Here is a 21,496-nt window from a genome sequence, read left to right as displayed (position 1 = left end):
TACTTCAACGATTCTAAGGACTTATTCTTCATACTTTTCAGCTCTTACTTCAACGATTCTAAGGAATTATTCTTCATAATTTTCAGCTCTTACTTCAATGATTCTAAGGAATTATTCTTCATACTTTTCAGCTCATACTTCAACGATTCAGAAATTATTCTTCATAATTTTCAGGTCATACATCAATGGTTCTAAGAAATTATTCTTCATAATTTTCAGCTCATACTTCAACGATTCAGTAATTATTCTTCATACTTTTCAGCTCATACTTCAACGATTCTAAGAAATTATTCTTCATAATTTTCAGCTCATACTTCAACGATTCAGAAATTATTCTTCATACATTTCAGCTCATACTTCAACGATTCTAAGAAATTATTCTTCATAATTTTCAGCTCTTATACTTGAATATAAAGCAATGCAAGCAGTCTATGCTGATGTATCGGAGACCGCCTCTAACCGATCTGATAACCCCATCCCGCCCCTGGTGGTGGTCACGGGTTGTGATAGGGGCGTGGGGTTGTGGGTTGCTGTAGCATCTCTACAATGGGGCTTCAAGGTGAGTTTATCTATACATCTTTTTTAGCACATTTTCTCATTTCTGGAAAAAAGGCGCTATTCTGCTCGCCATGTCTGTCCGTCCGTGACTTCACGTTTTGGTCGAAGAGAAAATGCGCTCTCTGTCACTCACTGCAGCGAGTACTGAGTTATATATTTTTTTTATTTTTTTTCATAAGTGTTTATGTATTTGGTACGACTGAGCAACGACTCGCCAAATAGGAAAATTTCAGGATGTTTGATGAAATTTTATAATTAAGGAAGAAAGTTTTGTTCCGTTGAAATAAATAATAATTCCGCAATTTTAATCATATTATTTTGGTGAAAGCTATAAAGTAATCTTATAAAGTAATCTAACAGTTTTTCGAAGTAAAAACAAAAAAATAATGAAATGTTCCCCGTTTGAATTTCTAAATAAAATTTGGTTCTGAAAATTTAAACCGTTATATCTTCATTGGATGTTGTTATCGTACTCATTAGAATACGATCATACGAGTATTATATTCGTGGCCATGGGCCTATTTATTCAGTGCCGACACTTCTATTCTATTCTAATACTTGAGATTTTATAACCAAATACTCCACTCCAATAGCAGGATAGTCCGCTTCTTAATCTGTCGTTTTATTTCTGGCACAATAGACAGTCATCATTATTTTGCAATGTTATTCTCCCCACGCATCACCAAGGCGCTACAGCCACCCTACGGTTGTTGACATAATCCTCCCGAACACCTAAGAAAATCAATATTTATAATTGCTGTATAACTCTTAACACCAGTTGAACTTACGATCAACGTAGAACTTACAGTCACGCGAGAACTTATGATGATGATGGAACTTACGATCACCGGAGGACTTACGATCACGGTAGAACTTACGATTACGGTAGGACTTACGATCGCGGTAGGACTTACGATCACGGTAGGACTTACGATCACGGTAGGACTTACGATCGCGGTAGAACGTACGATCGCGGTAGAATTTACGACCACCGTAGAATTATTATCATCTGAAGAGCTTATGATCAGCGCTGGGCAGCCTTGCTGGACTGAGTATTGAGGACGTTGCTGGGCAGGTGCTGGCAGGTGTGCTGGACCAGACGTCTCCAGGAGCCCAGCAGTTGCTGGCCAGAGGTGCTCAGGTGACGCAGCTGGACGTGACCAGGAGCGATGACGTCACTCGTCTGCTGGGTGACGTCATGGCCCTGGAGGACCTGGGTGATGGTGAGGCATGGACGGGTGATGGTGAGGCGTGGACGGGTGATGGTGAGGCATGGACGGGTGATGGTGAGGCATGGATGGGTGATGGTGAGGCATGGACGGGTGATGGTGAGGCATGGACGGGTGATGGTGAGGCGTGGACGAGTGATCGTGAAGCGTGGATGAGTGAGAGTGAGGCATGGACGAGTGAGAGTGAGAAGAAGAAGATGGGTGGGATTATACGGTAGGTGATGGCCGGACTATGGGTGTGGGAGATACAAGTAATATGCAGAGACGTGCGATGTATTTCAGGCGCTTGGAAAACAAGTGTTTCCCATCGCTGTTGAAGTAGGTTCCCTCCAGAAAAATATTGTACGAAGAATTATCATAATAGAAGCATGCGGGAGGAATCCCAGCTAGTGTATCAGGTTTCGCAGATCTTCGGTGAATGCTCAGTTAGATTAACCGTATTTTACAATTGAATCAATTTCATACTCCCAGCGCACTGGATGCTTGGCTGGTATAAGCGTATTCAATAAGTTCATTAACTTCATACCCCCTAGCGCAGCGGATGCTTGGCTGGTATAACCGTATTCAATAAGTTCATTAACTTCATACCCCCTAGCGCAGCGGATGCTTGGCTGGTATAAGCGTATACAATATTCAATAAGTTCATTAACTTCATATTAATTAATTGACTTATTAATTAAGCACACCTCGCGTGTCTGGTGAACAACGCTGGAGTGCTGGCGTACGCCCCCCTCGAGTGGCAGAGAGCGGCGCACGTGCAACACCAGCTCAGGTGCGAGCATGTTTTAACAAATATTAATGTTAATATTATAATAATATTGATGTTAACATAATGAATAATATATATAATGTTGTAATTTATAATTAATTAAACCGTGGGTATGAGACAAACAGAGTGACGTTTGTCAATTTTTTGCAGCAGTTGTGATTTATTTATATAATGAGCTTACTGAGTTTTCCAATATTCCGAAGTCTGATTAAGGTTGTATTAATAATCAGTATAAAATTAATTAGTCGTCTGTTTCTGCATTTACTTTATAAAGTAAAAATGTGTATCTACTTTCATAAATTCCAGAGTAAACCTGGAGGGTCTGGTGATGGTGACGGCAGCGCTCCTGCCTCTGCTCAGGAGAAACAAAGGCGAGACAATGATATTAATATATTAATTAATATTATTATTAATTAATAAATTTTCTTAATATTATTTATTCTGACCAGCGACTTTTTTCTTATATTCCTCAGGTTTGTGGAGGTACATGGCGGCTGCGTCGCCGTTGAGGGGGTCGATGGGGTTGGGGTACGTCAGCAGCTGCGGCAGAAAACTCTCAAAGATGTTCGACAGATCTGCATGGGGAGACATTTTTATTATAATTATAGTATATTATAATAAAATATATAATATATTATAATTATAACAGACATTTTCTGACACTTAGATACTCGAAACAATTGTTCGAAATTTAAACCAGCCAATTGAGAACATATAAAAAAAGTGTGACCAACATAAGGTATTATACAGAATAGCTCTGACAGATCTGCAAGAGGGGACATTTTTATAATAATACGTTTAAACAGACATTTTCTGAAATTTTTATACTTAAAAGAATTGTTTTAAATGTAAACAATCCGAATGAGAACCCACGGTATAACAAAATGTGTGACCAATATAATGAATTGTTTGGATTGTTTGACCAATGGATAATTTGACCAAAATGTGTAACCAATCCGACGGTATAACAAAATGTGTGACCAATAGAATGATTTATACAGAATACCTTGAGTCAATTGACAAACTGGTTCCCAGCACCAGGTTGTCAGGTAAGTTAAGAGTCAAGAGTGTAGGTAGAGCAAGATACAAAAATCGGTCACGGGCAACAATGGCAGGTTTGATAAGAAAATAGAACAGGCATTTTCTTATACGTGTCAAGACGTGCTGGGAGATGTCATATTTACAGAATTTCTGACTCATGAGCTGCACTAGGTTAAACATAACCTTGTAGGGCTTAATTAGTTACATATAAAATGTCGCAGGCATTACTAATCAGGAAGTGAAATGTTACAGGCTAATGATAAACAATTGTGAAGGTTTCACTAGATATATTAAGTCTTCTAGTTCAAAGGACAGCATATACTATCTTGCTAGCATAATCAACATCATTACACACACCCAACCTATCCACAACATAGCATTTCAGCAGGATGTGCCGTGATCAATGATATTCCATTTGAATATCTACTTATATATATATTTCATGCAATTTTCTAGCACACTCCTGGAAGGAATACAATTCTTTAAATAGCAATAGTTATGGCTGAAGATGTAGAGTTATGAAGCATCTAAAGGCAGGATGGAATTTCAGGAGAATGTTTTATACATTCAATGCACCTTGATTATTGTGGCGTTCTCATTCAGGACTCCAGCACTCTCAGGACCCCAGCACTCTCAGGACCCCAGCACTCTCAGGACCCCAGCACTCTCAGGACTAAGATTCATAAGTTTGCATCATGATAAGATTCATAAGTTTGCATCGTGATAAGATTCATAAGTTTGCATCATGATAAGATTCATAAGTTTGCATCGTGATAAGATTCATACGTTTGCATCATGATAAGATTAATTTCGTTCCCAAATAATAACTTTCATTATGATTTCAAAACGATATGATCCATTTAATTTCAAAATGATAAGATTGATTATGTTTGCATCACGATAAGATTCTTTATGTTTGCAAGATGTTACGATATATGACGTGTGTTGCCCGACATGATTCACTATAATGCTTGATACTTAAGAATCACGCCTTACATAATTCGTTGATAATATTAAAACTAATTTTATGTCGATTAACTTAAGACCAGTTTCAATCCACGTTTAGCAGGACACTATCATTTAATTATTATTTTAAAATGTTAACCATCCATTATTTAGTAATAATTAATAATACGCAAACATCCTGAAATTAAAATGCTCTTTCCAATAACATTCCTCCCCACCCATTCTCCAGTGTCTCACGTCTGCACATTAAAAAAATAAAATGCCAGTCCCAAGTAATATCCCAATTCCATAAGCATTGCGAAAATGCTCTTGCATGGCTCCTATGTGTTTACAGTGCAAGGCGGCGAACCATAAACGAATACGTAACAGATTCAGCGATTGCATTTCTATTTCTGCTCAATGATTTATTAATAAATCGAAAATATTCAGGAAAAATCAGCAATTTATACATTGGTTAATTGAATAACCTGCAGACGTATTTTATGGATTAGCTAACGCATCTGAATTGTTCTCCTAATAACAGGGATGCCATGATGTCACCTCACCCGCGTCGGAGCTACAATGCGGCGCCACTCGTGGTGCGGGCCTATTTATGGCTTCTGCAGTGCATCCCTAGCCCCGTCGTTGATTGGCTACTGATGAGCGGTGCCCACAATGCGATCCTGAATTGGGCCCGACCGTCGTGATAAAACTTAAAAAAAAAACCGTTCTGGTAATCTTGATGGTTCAAGTTCAACCGTTATCAGTTTCATAAAAAAACACTCAAAATTAAGGTTAGTCTAACACGCGGAGCTTTTCACAAAACTGTTGGCCGTTCCCATCGGTGGGATTTCTTTCAGCGGAGAAATTTACTCAGTGAAGACTCAGTGAAGGACTCGACAAGTGTCTCTATTTGATAGTTGGATTGTTGGAAACAAATCAATTTAAAATTCCTTAAGTAAATTTAAGGCACTTATTCTTCAATTTCATTATCTGTACTTTAAGATAATTAAGTTACTAACTTCCCATCTAATTTCATTTCGTTATTAAGAACAGAAATTATAGAGGTTTTTTTGTCTGATCATCCATATTAGCTAAGGTTGATAAAAGGTTCGCGATTCTGACCGAACTCCGAGTTTTCTTCTACTGGGATGCTTTTCATGAAAGCATTCCATCACACCTCATAAATATCTCCAGTTCATCACGGTGGATTGTAACACAGGACACATTCATCCAACTTCTCTGCTTTACCAGGCTTAAGAAAACTACGGAAACTCCAGTTCTTACAATCTATTCATAATTCAATTCTATTGTAATTTTCATGACATTCACAGATACCGTTAGACGATCAGCAGCTTAGGTAGAGTTTTATAACAAGGCTATGATCCGTGACCAAGGCTATGATAACAGCGAGGTAGCGTGGAAGGCTTCTTGTAGAGCGCCGCGGTCCGGAGTAGGAAGAAGACTCCGGCATGTAGACCGCCGATGTTGATGGTCCGCACCGACGGGTTGCGCCAGTACTCGCGGACGTGAGCCAAGTTCTGTCAATGATTAGGTTCATTGGTTTGAGGGTGAATAGATCCGCGGCACGGTTAGAACCAAATCTATCCTGCTTATATTAAAATAACCGTCAGACGTATACTGACGTTTTTCAATAAGATTCAACTCGAAACCGACTATCAATTAAACAATCTAAGGATCAGTTATTCCTTTATAGCTTTATTTTCACAAATTCTTCCGACAATATTTTCTATCTTGGCGGATATGCACAACGAGTGCAGCACTGCAGCTGATTGTATGTAATTTCATACAACCAAAATTTTTTCAAGATTCATCAGTTCATAGGTAATCATTGAAATCTAATAACACTTCATTATTTTTGTATTGCTACTGTCATCTTGACCTTAATGAGACTGTTGCGGTCGTGTGTGAGAAGCACAGCTCTGCCAGTACCAGGCCGCGTCACTCTGGCAGTCTCTTGCAGTGCCAGGAGATACAGCGAGCGGTTGTCTGCCTTCTTGCCAGAGCGCTTACCGAAGGGCAGGTCTGACACGATCACGTCAGCACAGCTGTCTCTGTGAGCCATCCATTCATTTGTTACGCTTGAATAATATCAAAGTAATAGCAATACTCGTGTAAAGTCCACATTAGAACAATCTTGGCGTAAATTTGTTAACTGAAAATTTCACATGGGCTCACAGCGTTTTCCAAACATGAACTCGATTATTCCCTCTAGCACACATGAATGTTATCAGGTATTGTCAGTGGATGCCCTCTACTGGCTTCCGTACTGGTAGTTCACAGGAAGATAAATGCGTAATTCGCTGACGAACACCATCGTGTAATGAAGCTCAAATTATGGGCAATAGAACATATAGAAGAAAGACAGGCTCAACATAGATGCTTGGAGGGGGAAGTTCATTTCTAGTCATTGCATTTGATACGCTAATAAATAATAAATTTAATAATAATTCTTGTGTAGAAACTAAGAAGGAACGCCGATTTCAAATTTATTTACAAAGGAGCAAGCTGGTTGTAGGTAAGCCCTCTTGAAACTGAGACATTTTACAGAGGCTTTTACTTTAGATGATATTCTCAACATCCCCAGGTAAGACTTGTCATGACGATACCTGAAGGGTATTTTGGTAGCGTCCCAGCGCAGCAGCCCAGCAGGCAGAGCCACGCCCCTCGTCAGTTCTGCGTGCTGCAGGTTGGTGGCCGCGCGGTCCACAGCCTTGCTGTGCAGCTCCCCGCCTACGTGGTAACAAGCGGGGAAGCACAGCGCACCCTGAAACACGTACAAACTTTCAATAGTCCGTATTAAAAATAGTATTTGGTGGCTAGAACATACTGAGTAAATGATCGATTGCGCTCCTTTTTGCAAGGTATTAATTTAGTTGAATAAAGGTAATTTGGAGTAGTTCGTAGCCGTTATCATGGCAAAATTCATTGTATGCCTTCACTTGGCAATACTCAGTTTCTTTACAGAACTCAACACATCAGATAGTTATACCGGTACAGATTTCTGGTTTCTGAGCGACATGCAATGGATTAAAAAAAAATAAATAAACTTCCAAGAGAACAGAATCTAGCTGCTAGTGGAAGCTCAATTTGAAACGGTCAAAGATAAGAACGCTACAAATATTGTTTACATTAATGCTCGCTTCATTTCATTAGGCCTTCGGCAAGCAGGACATAAATTCGACAGAACTTCGACCTTATCGTGATGGACGCAATGCGGTAACAAGATATTAACACTCGCATATGCTGAGTGAATTTGACGTTAGCAGCTCTGATGCATGACTACCTCAATGGTGATGGAGGCGCCGCCACACATGTGGTCGAGCACGAGGTCGCCGGGCTGCGGCGCGGCGAGGTGCAGTAGAGCGTAGCACAGCGTCGCTCGCAGGTTCGTGGGGCCGAAGCAGACAAGGTTGCGACGGTATAGAGGCTCCCTCGTCAGCGCCAGGCACACGTACACAAAATCTGTGTACAACAGCTACATTATATTTCACTTGGCATACCCTCAATTGCTAACAACATAGTATTTAACATAGATTTTGGAGATATGTTTTGTTCGTAGACGTTACTATACCTCGTTGATCCTCCTCTAAAAAAACGACCTTTAGCTTAAATTTCGCGCTTATCATATACGAAATTAAAAATCATGCAACTCTAGTCTCGTGTTATCACAGTTAAGTTATTTTCGGCCACTTACTATCAGCGATGTTAAGGATAACCTCCACCAGGAAGTCCTTGAGTTTCACAGGCCATCTAAAGCGATCGTTGAGCGCAGCTCCTAACTGACGCGCGGCTTCCGGAGAACCAAACACGTGCTCCGTACCAGACCTGCGAACAAAGATGATGATGCACAGCAGCACAGATGAAACATACACACGCTATGTAGATCTAGGTCGGTTCTAATGTGGGTGGAAAAACACTAAAAAGATTCCCGTATAGGATAAGCGTTTGATACAAGTATAGAAAGCTTCCTTATATCTATGAATTACGTTTGAATTCGTACATACTTACACCTTCTCTCTATCGCTTTGTAGGTTCTCTATCTATCGCTTGCACGTTCTCTCTAGTGGTTGCACCAAATATCTCATAAAAATAATTGCAATATCTTTCTAATGGCACCTATTGAAAGAGAATTATCCTGCGTACTCTTATCTATTCGTATGATCGCATTTGTCACAGTTTTTGCCTTTAAATTTATCAAAGCTTAGTCTTTTAAAGCAAGAACAATCAGGAAGCATTTTCCTCTTGCAACAACACATTTCAAAGTAAAGTCTTATACTACAACTTGTTTACCTAATATTAGCCAAACAGTCTGCTCTATAGAATAATATTTTACCACGCATTTGTTTACCAACTCTACATATGATGTTTACTCACCTGTTACAACAAACTCTGAAGCTTGGACCAGAGCTATTATCTCGAGAGGTGGTCCGAGGTGGTGGGCTAGTTACCTCTGCGTCGGTCATGAATGAATTTGGATGAGAGTTTCCTTCCACTGAACTTTGACCTGCTTGCTTTAAACTCTGGTGACCGTGCGTACGAAAATGATCGTCGTCTGTAGTATTTGTTAAAACAGCATTCGCACCATTGCTGTCAGTGTCAATTGTTCCCGGTGTTTTGGTAGAGCATTGTAATTGGTCCTCAGAATTTAGCATGGTAGTTGAATTATGACCGACAATTTTACATCCATCAAGAGAGTTGATAAGAGACTCGTCACCAAAACCTGACGACAATTTATTGGATGCAGAAGCAACAGTACTTGAACAGTCAGATGAAGTCACTTGAACTTCTATATCTTCAGGAGGTGTTTTCTCTGCAAGTCCTGCATCTTTTTTGCACTTGGTCTTATCATTGATGTAGGCTTGAGCATGTTGCTCTCTGAGCTGCCTTATGTTATCGGGGAGGTTGAGGGCAACAGGTGAGCCCTTCTTCAGAAGTCTCAGGTCCAGTACAGGGTTGGGCTCCTGTCAGAATTAGTTCAATTTACTAAACAGAAATTACAAAAACATTTGTAAAACTTCATTTGAGTAAGTAGACAAGACTGAGACAAGAAACATTTAATCAAATGATACTAGGCAAAATACCCTAAATAATTCAGCAATGCAGCATGCTTTCTTGTTCACCTAATCTAGAGATTGATAGAAAAAGGAAAATTCAACTTTTCTCCAATACTTGAGAAATCTGAGCAAACCTAAACATGACAGAATGACACATTTATCTATGTTGACACTTGTTTTTTCCAAAAAACAAATGAATAATCAAGATGGCAATTAAATGGCAGAAATCACTTATCGTTAAAGGCTAGAGTCATCCATAGCAGCAATGATCCTGGCATGAAGCCAGGATCACGTAACTCTAGTACAATTTATGTACACGTAACTCTAGCAGGAGGATCATACTAAAATAAAGAAAGAAATGTTACATACCTGATAGGCTTGGCAGAGAGGCATATCACATGCAAATGGGTCACTCTCCAGAGGCTCAAAAACATGCTGCCAGGCTCTCATGCCCTTGCGCCAGAGCGGACGCTCAACCAATGAGTATAGAGCAGAGAAGCAATCTTCCTGGCAACAAATATATAGGTATTAATGTTGCTCATTAACAGAGGAGTTGATGATATGGAAAAAGACAAAGTATACCATCAGCTGGCACATAATTGTTGACAGAATGGGATAAATGAATCTTGTCTTCTACTATGAGTGTACATGTATTATCATTAGACAACAGTAGTAAATTAACACAAAACTGCACAAGACAAATTCATTGAATGATCTACAGAGTATATGTGAGAAAATGTAGGTATTCATATACTCTTACCCTGATGCTAGTAAAGGGAAAGCTTGTTTGCATGTGCACCACCACATTAACATTCTCAGCAGAATGCAACTTGAGAACCTGAAATATAATAATGGGTAAAAAAATAGTCAGAAATGCTTTTCATTAATTCATTTATATATAACAATCTCCTGGAAGAGTTGAGAGATGCCTATAGCAATTTATTTAATGGGGTTTTCAGAATTTATTGATTGTCTGCCAATATTTCTCCCAATATTTTTTTGGTTTCAGATACATAAATAATATTGACCAGCCAAATACTGAAAAAACCAAGCTAGTATATGGTATATATAAATGATAACAATATTACCTCTGAAAGTTTGCTGATTGGCACATCAAAAAACGCTCTGCCTGTGGATGTGTGGGCCTTGACGCCAAGCTTCTCTTGGGCTTCCTCAGCACAAACCTGTCACAACAAATTCATTAAAGTTTGAATCAATTATTCTCAAATTGTGTGAGATCTGAAGATTTGAAGCTTATAACCTGGGACTATTATTACAAATTATGTGCAACATTTCACGCTAAATTCAGAATATTATAATAATTAAAAAAATGAATAATGACAAGTCATTCTAATGTGTGGAGTCTGCATTTTTCAGATAAATGGCTGCTTGAAATAGGTACCTAATTTTGTATTAATTGCACCAAATTTAATTAAATTGTCTAGAGAAACAAAGAGTAAGACTTTATGCCTAAAATTATATCCAAGCATCATGTAGGTATTGCAAAATTTTTGAATGCAAGAAATGCTCACATCTTCCAAGCCAGTTGGTGTGGTTGCTTCTACAGTGCAGATTTGATCCTCCTCAGACTGCAGGCCTTCAAATACACTGGGGTCAACATCTGAGATGCTTTGAGCAACAGGCATAGTTTACTTCAGGAAGAATTAACACAAAAAGTTTCAAACAAATAAAAAATATCTGGAAAAATTTTCAAATAATAGATCCAATTTGGGAAGTCTATTGTGAATTTAATCTGAAAGCCTGAGATATCTTGAAGATGAAGAAAGCAAGTAAAAAATGAAACATCAGTTCTGTGAGGGCAGAATGCTATAGCTAACAGCAGAAATATATTCCTCACAAGATAAGGATGTTATCAACATGTTAAGATTTATTTATTAGTGAATAGATTATTGAATTCAAGACTAATCTATATAAATAAAATAAAATGCAATTCAATTTGTACCAATTGCTATATATAACAATACTTAGGAATATAATATTATAATGTTTTTAGAAGAATTATGATACTAATCAATTGAATTAGTATGGCTTGATAGTAGAATGACCATAGTCATCTGAGCTGATAATGTTATCAGGAAATGAAGTTCTGTGAACAGTGCTATCAAACTGATAACAGGGTCAATATTACCAAGTTGTGTTAGGAACCCTCCTAGTATCCATGCTGCTTCAAGTGAGAGAAGTCATTGTGAAAAGTGATAGTGAGGAATGCTCACTCAAAAGTGCTAGTTTTGTGGAAACTTTAAATTAAACTGAAGTTAAGGTTTGGAGAAAATTTGTTGAAATGAGAATTAGATTATATGCTAGGATGATGAGCTTACAAAACCATACTGCTGGAGCCATTAAAAAATGGAATTCCAAAAGGCAGCATGTATGGAAATGTGTAACAGCCAGATATTTTAGTAATGAAGGTGTTGAATTGAATAAAAAAAAATTTCTGGAAAATGTAAAACTTAACAGTCAGTCAATTATTGGGGAGTTTAGAGTTAGACAAATAAGACACGCTTCACAACCAATGCATCATCAAAAACAAGTGTGGCCTTTTATTGTGAATGAAGAAGTGAGATCAGCTATAGCTGAAGGAAGACCCGTGGTTGCTCTGGAATCAGCAATCATTACCCATGGAATGCCAGCTCCTCACAACCTTACAACAGCAATGAAACTGGAAGAAATTATAAGAGGAAAGGTGAAGCAAATGTAAGGTGTAAAATAGCTGAAAAGCTTAGGACAACATTAATCAGTCATCAGTTTCTATTTGCTGCCTGAAAAATAGATGTAGTAAAATAAAACTGAGAAATCACAAATAAATTGCTAAGAATAGAATTAAAACTATTTTTTGAGACATATATAGGTACCGGTACTAGTGTTATATATATAACTATATCATATAAATGAGAATATTTGAGGCATCTAATATATTGTGAAGCATGAAGCTATTTCCAGACAAAATGAGAAATGAACTTTTTCAACATCAAGATTTATTCCATGACATAGAATTATTAGATTACACTATTTAAATTTAGCAATAGAAGGTACAGTGACCATTATGGTATTACTTTACATTAAGTGCATCCAAAAAATGGGTGTTTTTTTAAGTATATGTTTTTTGGGGTGCAAATTAAGAATCTGAAATCTGTTTTTGGCGGTCGGCATCGGAAAACCGATTTTTATATATTTTCTAAGATAAATGCAAGTTAAATCTTGGCCCCAATATCCATGGATTTATAGTGTTCTTAACTTAGCCTCGGTGACCCATATAGGTTACTCTTGCAACCACGACATTGCAGGCAATCATGACATTGCAACCATGGTTAGGTTAGGTTAGGTTAGGTTTTTTTTGCCGATTTTGCCAATTTTTTTTTTTTACGAATTAGAGCCTTGGGGAAAATATTGGTTTTCCAATGCCGACCTCCAAAAACAGATTTCAGATTCTTTATCTACACCCCAAAAAACATATAATTAAAAAAAACACCCATTTTTTGGATGCACTTAATCTAAAGTATTACCACCATTATTGCATAAAATAAAATAATTACGGTACCTACTTCAATTCTGAGTCAATGATAATTTATCATTTTGATCACAGGGTTGCATTCCAGCAACAATTGGGATGCTAAAAGGACAACTGACAGTGGGCCTTTCATCTTCACAACTCCACATGCTGGCTGACACTTGTACAAAGAAACATAAAATAAGCACAAGAGATTTGGCATTTGCTGCAACAAAGGTACATATATGTATCAATCATATATATTACTTATTACTCAGTTATTAGCAATGCAGAAGTTGTTCTTTAATGCAAGATGCAAGTTGTTGTTGTTGAAGACCACTGACCAGCAAGTAATTTTTATCAACAATTTCATTATTGCTTTTCTCACCTTGGGCTTGGAATAGGTATAAAGGCAATAAGATAAAACTTTGAAAACAAAGTTTTAAAGGCAAATTTTCTTATACAGTATATAAATATAATATTATATATTTTCAAGTAAAATAAAGGTGTTGCAATTCTTGAAATAGCTAAGGATGGTAGAATGCTATGAATACCAACATTTAGGTAGGTAGTACTTTACAGTTTACACAATATCATAAATGATAAATATGGAATACAATTTATACAAGACAGAATTGTTCAAAACATACAAGTAAAATAAACAATTTCACATTGAATTTTTGAAAATCTTTGCAGCCACAATATTTGATTCTAAGAAAACAGTTTTTTTCTCTAATTTTGGTAACTAGGCTAATACCTACTCAATTTTGTCTATAAAAAATGACATCAAACTCAAATTGTTAAAGTAAGCACACCTAGTCCTGGCAGTCCAGGCTCCAGGGCCCCAGGGTAGTGGGCCTGGTGGGTGGGCCAGGTCCCGAGAGGCGAGAGCCTGAGAGGGCAGAAAGGCCGAGACTGAGAGAGGTGCAGTTTTTTGAAGGTTTAATTTTAATTTAAATCTACTCAATTTTCCAGAATGAAGGTTCTGAGTTTTACACTAATGTACTCTGAAAATTTTGCAGTAGAAACGGCAAAAAAAAAACATGATAACCTATACGTTCTACGGTTCTAGCCTTCTACTTTCTAGTCCTTGGCTACGATGAGCATGATGGAAACTCGAGGATTCATCAGCGCCCCATTAAAAAAGTTATGAATTAATTATCGGATAGGGCCTTAAGTTCTAGGTAGGAGGTAGGTAATTTACCCACCTAGAGCTAGAGGCTAGATAGTCTAGAACTTTGATCATAATGGACTCAGAATGAGTATACAATTTTGAAGTATGTAAATTGTATGACGGATACCTCATGTTTATTGAATCTCAATTTCTACAGAAAGTGGATGGCGGCACAACGGTATCGACAACTTTACATGCATGCAGACTGGCAGGCATCGATGTCTTCGTTACCGGCGGCATTGGTGGTGTTCACAAAGTACACTCCTCCGGAGCAACAACTTGGGACGTCTCGGCGGATTTAATCGAACTCGGGCATTGCCAAGGTGTCGGAGTTGTATGTTCCGGAATTAAAAGCATTCTTGATGTTCCTGCAACTCTCGAATATCTGGAAACTCAAGGTAAACACTAAAAAAGGTCTAACACTCCCACTGGCTTTAAAGTAGTTACAGCACTTGATATATCATTATATGTTTATCTATTATCCTATTTCATCATTTGTGTGTCATAATCGATGATTTAATTAAATTTCATAAGGAATCATACTTTATTTTCAATTTATATATAAATATATTTCATATTCCAGGCGTGAGTGCGACAGTTTTGGATCGCAGTTTAGAAGCTCAATGCGACCCAGCGAAAGTCTTCTTTCCCGACTTCTTTACTCGCAACAGCGGTATTGTGGCAACGTCTTTCATAACCGATCCGTCACAAGCAGCCGAAATGATACATCAAGCAAAGAAACTGGCTCTAAGATCTGGTTTAATTTTTGCCGTGCCAATTCCGGAGAGCGCAGAGCCAGCTGGAGCTGAAATTAAGATGGTAAAAACCTCCAGCCATTAAGTTTCTATACGTTGATTCATTAACAATCATGCACTTACAAATATTGAACAATGAAATCGGGAAATAATCGAACAATGAAATTTTGCACTCGATAGAAGGTACACAAAAAAGTCAACTTATCAAGTTGACTCTTGTTCAAAAATATTCAAAACTTGAATTGAATGGCTTTTCATACAAATTTAGACATCAGGCACTGAACTATATTTTTACGTAGATAATCGTTTTGAGTAAATTGTTTACTAATTCAAATTTTTACAAAAATTTGATTATCGATTACGTTTCTACTAATTACTATAACAGGATTTTTGATGTACTATCATTTATTCTAGGCTATCGAAAAAGCTGTTTCGTTAGCGAGAAGGTCATCAGTAACGGGGCGTGACGTCACTCCTTTTGTTTTGTCGGAAGTTCTGCGGATGACAGATGGCCGCAGCCTGGCCGCAAACTCCGCGCTCATCCAGAACAACGCGGCCACGGGAGCTCACGTTGCCTCGGCGTTAGCAAAACTCAGAACAGAGAACCCATCACGATCGTCGTCAAGGTAGTAGACCGTTAAGTCATTCAAGTAATATAGTGATTTAAAAAAAAATTAACGCGCATTCTAAAATATATAAAATAATAATAATAAACTAATACTAAAATAATAATATAAAATAATAATAAAGCCTATTATTAAATATGATATGCTCTACTTGACTATCATTAACTTGACTCTGCAGACACATGTAGTTTTCTCTGAACCGACAGATTCGCAAATTTTGAGCCTCAATAAAAATAATACCTGATTTTTCCTCTTTCGTGTGCAGTTTTTATTTGACTCGTGAATTAGAAAAACATCAATTTTCATCGGATCCCCAGTCTGCAGAGAGTCCACATTTGGAAGACACACGTCCTGCCAGTCCACCGCCTGAGGGCGACAATACACTGAAGGAAGCTCATAACACTGCCGAGGTGTGTGTCATACACGCTCCTACGATCGTTCTTGAGTCAAACTTTCTATAAACCGTCTAAAGTAAAAAAATATTTATATCATGTATCAACACGCTGAATTCCGACGCTGCTGTTGATGGATAATATTTCAGATATGAGAATTCCTTATCATATCTTATATCTGACATTTGTTGCGTTTTAAAAATGAGGTTGTTTGAATTTATATAGATCGGCGAAACTTCATCCAATCAGCAACTACATTAGTTAATTTAATTACTTTCTTTTATGTTTGCTGAATATCAAAATCATTAGTTATCTAACTGACTAATAAAAAAAGAAAAAAAAATTCAAAGTTCATTCCAAGTCCATCAATATAATAATTTTATGCATTACTACATGTTTTTACCCTAATAAATAACATTAAATCCCAGTTTTGTCAAAAAACGACCATTATTGGGGTTTTACAAATTACTCAAATAGATCCCTAACATTCACAGCACGTTCAAATACATAAGCTTGATATATCTAAACACGCGTACTGATTGACACAATAACTACGAAAGTGTTTCCCGTCTCTGTACTACGAAAATATCATGGGCTTCAAAGTTTTTCATGCGCTTTCGACCTGCAGTTTTAGAGTTTTTTGGCTCGTTCTAAATAGTTTATTTATTGAGTTTCTCTCAGTCATTAGTAGTCAGTAGTCTCGTCTTCGATGTACATATACTCTGCGAGCGGATTTCAACACATACCTATTCTCTTTGATATGTTCGACGTCGATATTCTAATATATACAAACCTACGTGTTTATATGTATGTAATTTTATGTTTTTTTTTCGCCCAAAGACCAGTGTAAACTACTGTACGTACAAGAAGCTTTAAGAAATTTATATTAGAAAAGAGTACCCATGTCGTACCTAAATTTCATTTCAATTTGGAAATCTAATTCTTCTCGCATTTTTTGGCGCGTGAACAGGTGGTGGTGGTGGGTGGCAGCGTCCTAGACTTCGTCGCTACGGTCACGGAGCCTAAAATTGAGGTGAGAGAACTGTTGACAAATTTCTGAGGACTATTCTCGATTTTTTTTCATGTTGCTCAATGTGGTGTTTTACAGGATGGAATTCTATGAAGGGTGGTTCAACTAATAAAAATCGATCCTCTCTGGCAACTGATCAGTTCAAAATATCCGCTAGTAGGTAAATGTGATAGAAAAATCTAATACGAAATTATTAGATCCTATATGATTATATTAGGATGTGTGCATGTGTTTATGCGTTAAGCCACTTTATTCGACTCTGTGTATGATTGACGCTCTATTATAGTTATTGATTATTCTTCCAAGGGCGGTTATGCTTGACTGCTATGCAAGTCTTGTAAGAAAAAGAGACCGCTGGTATTCAATAGATGATATCTGAGATTGATATGTAGCAAGCAATTCTGGGAATCTGTGTTCTAAGTTGAGCTAGAGAAAAGTATGTTGCTAGATTTTCAGGGAGTAAATATATATTTTATCCTGCGCTGAGGATACAATAGGCTATATTATACTTCGAATATTGAGATTCTACCTGATTCCGAGTTGCATATGTGCAATGAAAAGAGACTGTAAAATGAAATCTCCTTCAGTGGATAGCCAGAATGGAAGAAGTGAAGCGTAATGTGCCGGAGCTTCCCCGCCTCAAATTGCGTAATTTTTTGCAACCCACGCTACGCTGGCTGCACACAGCAAGTGCATTATTAACCATGTTGATCGTAATGATCAACATGGTTTGATATTTTCCTCATGGTTTGAGCAAAATTCATGGATAAATTTAGCCCTCTATTTTCTTCAGAGTGCAATAATATTTATTCAGTCTTGATCATGTATGATATTTTTCGTTGGATGTATGGTTTTGTGATCCTCGATTATAAGTTTTGACAGTAGATTCTGAACAATGGGAGAATAAACTGCATGATAGCAATAGGCTTTATTTAGTTCATACGATGTAGCACAGCAGCCAAGTAACGATAACAATTTCCTGACCAAGATGAGCAAATCAAATGGTAAGCACAGTACAATTAACCTCGCTGTTAAGTGAGAACAACAATATTTAATAGTCTATAGGGGGTAATTAACAGGTAGCTATTACCTCCGCAGTAAAATGTAAAGTAAAAACAGAGTTAAAGTCACTAGTTAAATAAAATCTTACAGAATTAATATATATCTCTTACATTACTTGCAATGAATGATCATTTTTACGCTACAGGCGGAACGTTTAAAAATTGGAACAAACCAATATTAGCTGAACTTTAAACTGTTTATAAATTGGCAATTTAGCTGTAATAACCGTTTAATGTGTTATTTAGCTATTATAACGTTAAAACGGGTTATTCTGCGGCTATAATATTTTAATGGGCTATTTAGCTGATATAACCTTATAATTGTTTTTATGCTCGTAACTATATAACATCCAACAGAAGGAGAGGAAAATAATTACGTATAAATTTAAAATACTTGAAGTTAGATCTATATATTTGACATATTTTTATCTATTTTCAGGTTTAATCTAAGCTAATAAGCTTGCTATAGATAGTAATGCACTTCACACCGCTCATGCTTGGTCGCGGCTCCTAGTCGAGACTGCGGACTTCAATGTTTAACCTGGACCTGTGACTTTTTATTAATTTAATAATTAACATTTTTAATTTAATAATTAACATTAACATAATNTGTATAAGAGACAGGTTCAGCTTAGAGCTTGAGACGTGATTTGGATCTTGGGAATTGGCTAGAATCTCGAGATTTTATTTTGTAATCGGAAATTGAATTGAAAATCGAGATTTGATTTGGATTTTGGGAATTGGCTAGAATCTCGAGATTTTATTTTGTAATCGGAAATTGAACTGATAATTGAGACGTGATTTGGATTTTGGAAATTGGCTAGAATCTCGAAATTTGATTTTGAAATCTGAAATTGAATTGAAATCGTGACTTGATTTGGATTTTGGGAATTGGCTAGAAGCTCAAAATTTGATTTTGAAATTGGAAATTGAAATATCGAGACTTGATTTGCAAAATCGGGTAATGACGTGATGTACTTATAAAGTTTAGACTCGAGATTGAGTCTTAAGTTCATATGAATTTATAATAATGTTAGCTAAATGTTTGGTTATAGTTCAAGGCATGCCACAAATTCATTGCTTTATTACATTTTAACGATTCAGATTGAAGACCTGCATTCAAGCTCACGACTCGGTTTAAAAGTCAACTCTAAGATTTTAGAGCAAAGACCAAGATTTGTGACTCGATTCTTTGAAATGTTTGTGAAAACTTAAGTCTTTGCGTGCTAGACTCGAGACTCGTCTCAATCAATCATGAAAGCCAATAGTTGAAACTCACGCCCTACGATTTAGGTTTAGGGCTTCCAAATGAAGGGATTCCGCGCTTATGACTTTCGATCAGTTTTATAAGCAATATACTTTTAAATAATATATAACAAGTTAAAAACTCCTATTTTTACGTACAGGGTTTGTTGAAAACACTAGGATTATGTACGAGCTTACGTCTAGGAAGTAACGCTAGTAAAATGTACATCTTCACGAAGGTTAAGTTGATGGTGGGTGGGCTCGGCATGTACAATATTGCTTCGCTCAATCCTATAGTTGAAAAATAAATGGCAGCGGCTCTTTTAATAGGTTGAAGCTTTAGGCGTTAACTAGACCTATTTTATGATAGAGCGTGCGTGATGTCAAGTGACAGGCATATTCAACTATAAATTAAGTATAAGAGAGACTTCAAAATTTCTATCTTCCTATTAAAAAATTTCAGTGGCTAAGTGAGTTCTAGAAATGGAAACGTATTGAAGTTAGTTTTCAGCGGGTCGGTTGAGTTGCCAAATGTAGGCAGGCTCATTAGCTAAATGCGTTTTCCTGTAGAGAAGCTAAATACTTGAGAGATTTATTAAATTTATTTGTGGCATTTTTAGGAAGCCAAATCACGGACATGTATGGCTCTCCATCTTAGTGGTTAAATGACAGAAACTTTGGGTATGAAACTTCGAAAAAATTGTTAAATTGATTCTATGAAGGAAAAATGATGCCAATGCACCAGAACGGTCCTGTATCAATAATTTATAACGAGTTCGCACATTTACCTTTAAATCAATGTTACCTAACGCAGGGCGCTGTTTTAAAGTAACAAAACTGTTCATGCGACGTGGCATGTACCGAAATTGAGGTCAGGTCTAAACTCAAATTCATGGTGAAGCTTGGGAGGGAGAACAGCCATTGGCGCTCTGGAATAAGTTTATGGTAACAGTGCCTCATATAAATAAGCAATCAATAAATTAATTAGTCGTTACAGAAGCGGAAGAGATGAGATCAGAGATGAACCTCGTAGAGGCAGGTCACGCACTGCAGTGTGTGGGGAAAATATTGATACTGTTCATGATTTAACTGAAAAAAGATAGGCGAATAACCACAAAGTCAGAATCAGACACCCTCAACATCTCCGTGGGTTCAACATACACAATTCTGGTTGGTGATTTGGGACTGAGAAATCCTCCGTTCGATATGGGGTTCCAAGGCGTTGCGCCCAGATCAGCCAGAATCAAGAGCGGATCTTTCTATGGAAATTTTGATCAAGAGGGTTGAAAAACCAAAACTTTTACTTATTCGGATTGTGATCGGTACCAGTGAGTCCGCTAGTAGTCTGCAAGGGCACCAGTGAGTCCGCTGGTAGTCTGCAGGGGCACCAGTGAGTCCGCTAGTAGTCTGTTGGGGGGATACCGGTGAGTCCGCTAGTAGTCTGCAGGGGTACCAGTGAGTCCGCTAGTAGTCTGTAGGGGCACCAGTGAGTCCGCTAGTAGTCTGCAGGGGCACCAGTGAGTCCGCTAGTAGTCTGCAGGGGCACCAGTGAGTCCGCTAGTAGTCTGCAGGGGCACCAGTGAGTCCACTAGTAGTCTGCAGGGGCACCAGTGAGTCCACCAGTAGTCTGCAGGGGTACCAGTGAGTCCGCTAGGAGTCTGCAGGGGCACCAGTGAGTCCGCTTGTAGTCTGCAGGGGCACCAGTGAGTCCGCTAGTAGTCTGCAGGGGCACCAGTGCTTCCGCTAGTAGTCTGCAGGGGTACCAGTGAGTCCGCTAGTAGTCTGCAGGGGCACCAGTGAGTCTGCTAGTAGTCCGCAGGGGTACTAGTGAGTGCGCTAGTAGTCTGCAGGGGTACTAGTGAGTGCGCTAGTAGTCTGCAGGGGTACCAGTCAGTCCGCTAGGAGTCTGCAGGGGTACTAGTGAGTGCGCTAGTAGTCTGCAGGGGTACCAGTGAGTCCGCCAGTAGTCTGCGAGTGATCCAATTTGTCGACGTCAATCAGTCGACGTCAGTGAGTCGACGTCAATCAGGTGACGTAAATCAGCCGACGTCAATCAGCCGACGTCAATCAGTCGACGTCAATCAG

At 38.0% G+C, this 21,496-nt stretch overlaps 3 protein-coding genes across 4 annotated transcripts in view; 2 read left to right on the top strand and 1 right to left on the bottom strand.

The window, feature by feature from the left end:
* The first annotated feature begins 200 nt into the window (after positions 1 to 200).
* On the top strand, positions 201 to 4,274 carry LOC125178272 (estradiol 17-beta-dehydrogenase 2-like). Its single transcript, XM_047881644.1, has 5 exons — positions 201 to 559; positions 1,634 to 1,781; positions 2,469 to 2,559; positions 2,863 to 2,927; positions 4,201 to 4,274. Exons 1-5 carry the CDS (start codon positions 419 to 421, stop codon positions 4,272 to 4,274), a joined length of 519 nt encoding a protein of 172 aa, XP_047737600.1. The 5' UTR covers positions 201 to 418.
* A 1,543-nt stretch (positions 4,275 to 5,817) lies between these two features.
* On the bottom strand, positions 5,818 to 11,534 carry LOC108675288 (THUMP domain-containing protein 3-like). Of its 2 annotated transcripts, XM_018163287.2 has the most exons (10): positions 11,153 to 11,534; positions 10,709 to 10,804; positions 10,381 to 10,458; positions 9,990 to 10,127; positions 8,941 to 9,527; positions 8,261 to 8,391; positions 7,850 to 8,028; positions 7,173 to 7,330; positions 6,446 to 6,617; positions 5,818 to 6,083 (listed from the first exon to the last, which is right to left on the bottom strand). In XM_018163287.2, the coding sequence occupies exons 1-10, from the start codon at positions 11,264 to 11,266 to the stop codon at positions 5,922 to 5,924; spliced, it is 1,815 nt and encodes a 604-aa protein (XP_018018776.1). In that variant the 5' UTR covers positions 11,267 to 11,534; the 3' UTR covers positions 5,818 to 5,921. The 2 variants fall into 2 exon arrangements, with proteins under 2 accessions (XP_018018776.1, XP_018018777.1); XM_018163288.2 differs by lacking the exons at positions 10,709 to 10,804; positions 11,153 to 11,534 and having other exon boundaries at positions 9,990 to 10,123; positions 10,381 to 10,447.
* A 748-nt stretch (positions 11,535 to 12,282) lies between these two features.
* The window catches only part of LOC108675273 (pseudouridine-metabolizing bifunctional protein C1861.05), a 139,732-nt gene continuing 130,518 nt past the window's right edge, over positions 12,283 to 21,496 (top strand). Inside the window, exons 1-7 of the mRNA XM_047881610.1 lie at positions 12,283 to 12,335; positions 13,225 to 13,365; positions 14,460 to 14,700; positions 14,886 to 15,121; positions 15,472 to 15,683; positions 15,949 to 16,093; positions 17,046 to 17,108. Coding sequence (XP_047737566.1) covers positions 13,249 to 13,365; positions 14,460 to 14,700; positions 14,886 to 15,121; positions 15,472 to 15,683; positions 15,949 to 16,093; positions 17,046 to 17,108 — 1,014 coding nt within the window. The 5' untranslated portion in view covers positions 12,283 to 12,335; positions 13,225 to 13,248. The remainder of the gene's footprint in view (positions 12,336 to 13,224; positions 13,366 to 14,459; positions 14,701 to 14,885; positions 15,122 to 15,471; positions 15,684 to 15,948; positions 16,094 to 17,045; positions 17,109 to 21,496) is intronic.

This window comes from Hyalella azteca, unplaced genomic scaffold (genome assembly GCF_000764305.2).
Source record: "Hyalella azteca isolate HAZT.00-mixed unplaced genomic scaffold, Hazt_2.0.2 contig1120, whole genome shotgun sequence".
Lineage (NCBI taxonomy): Eukaryota > Metazoa > Arthropoda > Malacostraca > Amphipoda > Hyalellidae > Hyalella > Hyalella azteca.
The sequence above is the reverse complement of the archived record's forward strand: the minus strand, read 5'-3'. Positions and strand labels throughout refer to the sequence as shown.

Bases quoted from the DNA above. Each gene is read 5' to 3' on its own strand.
- LOC125178272 (XM_047881644.1), top strand. From the start codon at position 419: ATGCAAGCAGTCTATGCTGATGTATCGGAGACCGCCTCTAACCGATCT. The intron at 560-1,633 runs GTGAGTTTATCT...GTTGCTGGGCAG, and splicing joins CTCTACAATGGGGCTTCAAG to GTGCTGGCAGGTGTGCTGGA. The intron at 2,928-4,200 runs GCGAGACAATGA...GTTCTCATTCAG, and splicing joins TCTGCTCAGGAGAAACAAAG to GACTCCAGCACTCTCAGGAC.
- LOC108675288 (XM_018163287.2), bottom strand. From the start codon at position 11,266: ATGCCTGTTGCTCAAAGCATCTCAGATGTTGACCCCAGTGTATTTGAA. The intron at 9,528-9,989 runs GTATGTAACATT...TAATTCTGACAG, and splicing joins CTCTCTGCCAAGCCTATCAG to GAGCCCAACCCTGTACTGGA. The intron at 6,618-7,172 runs GTATCGTCATGA...GATGGCTCACAG, and splicing joins GCTACCAAAATACCCTTCAG to AGACAGCTGTGCTGACGTGA.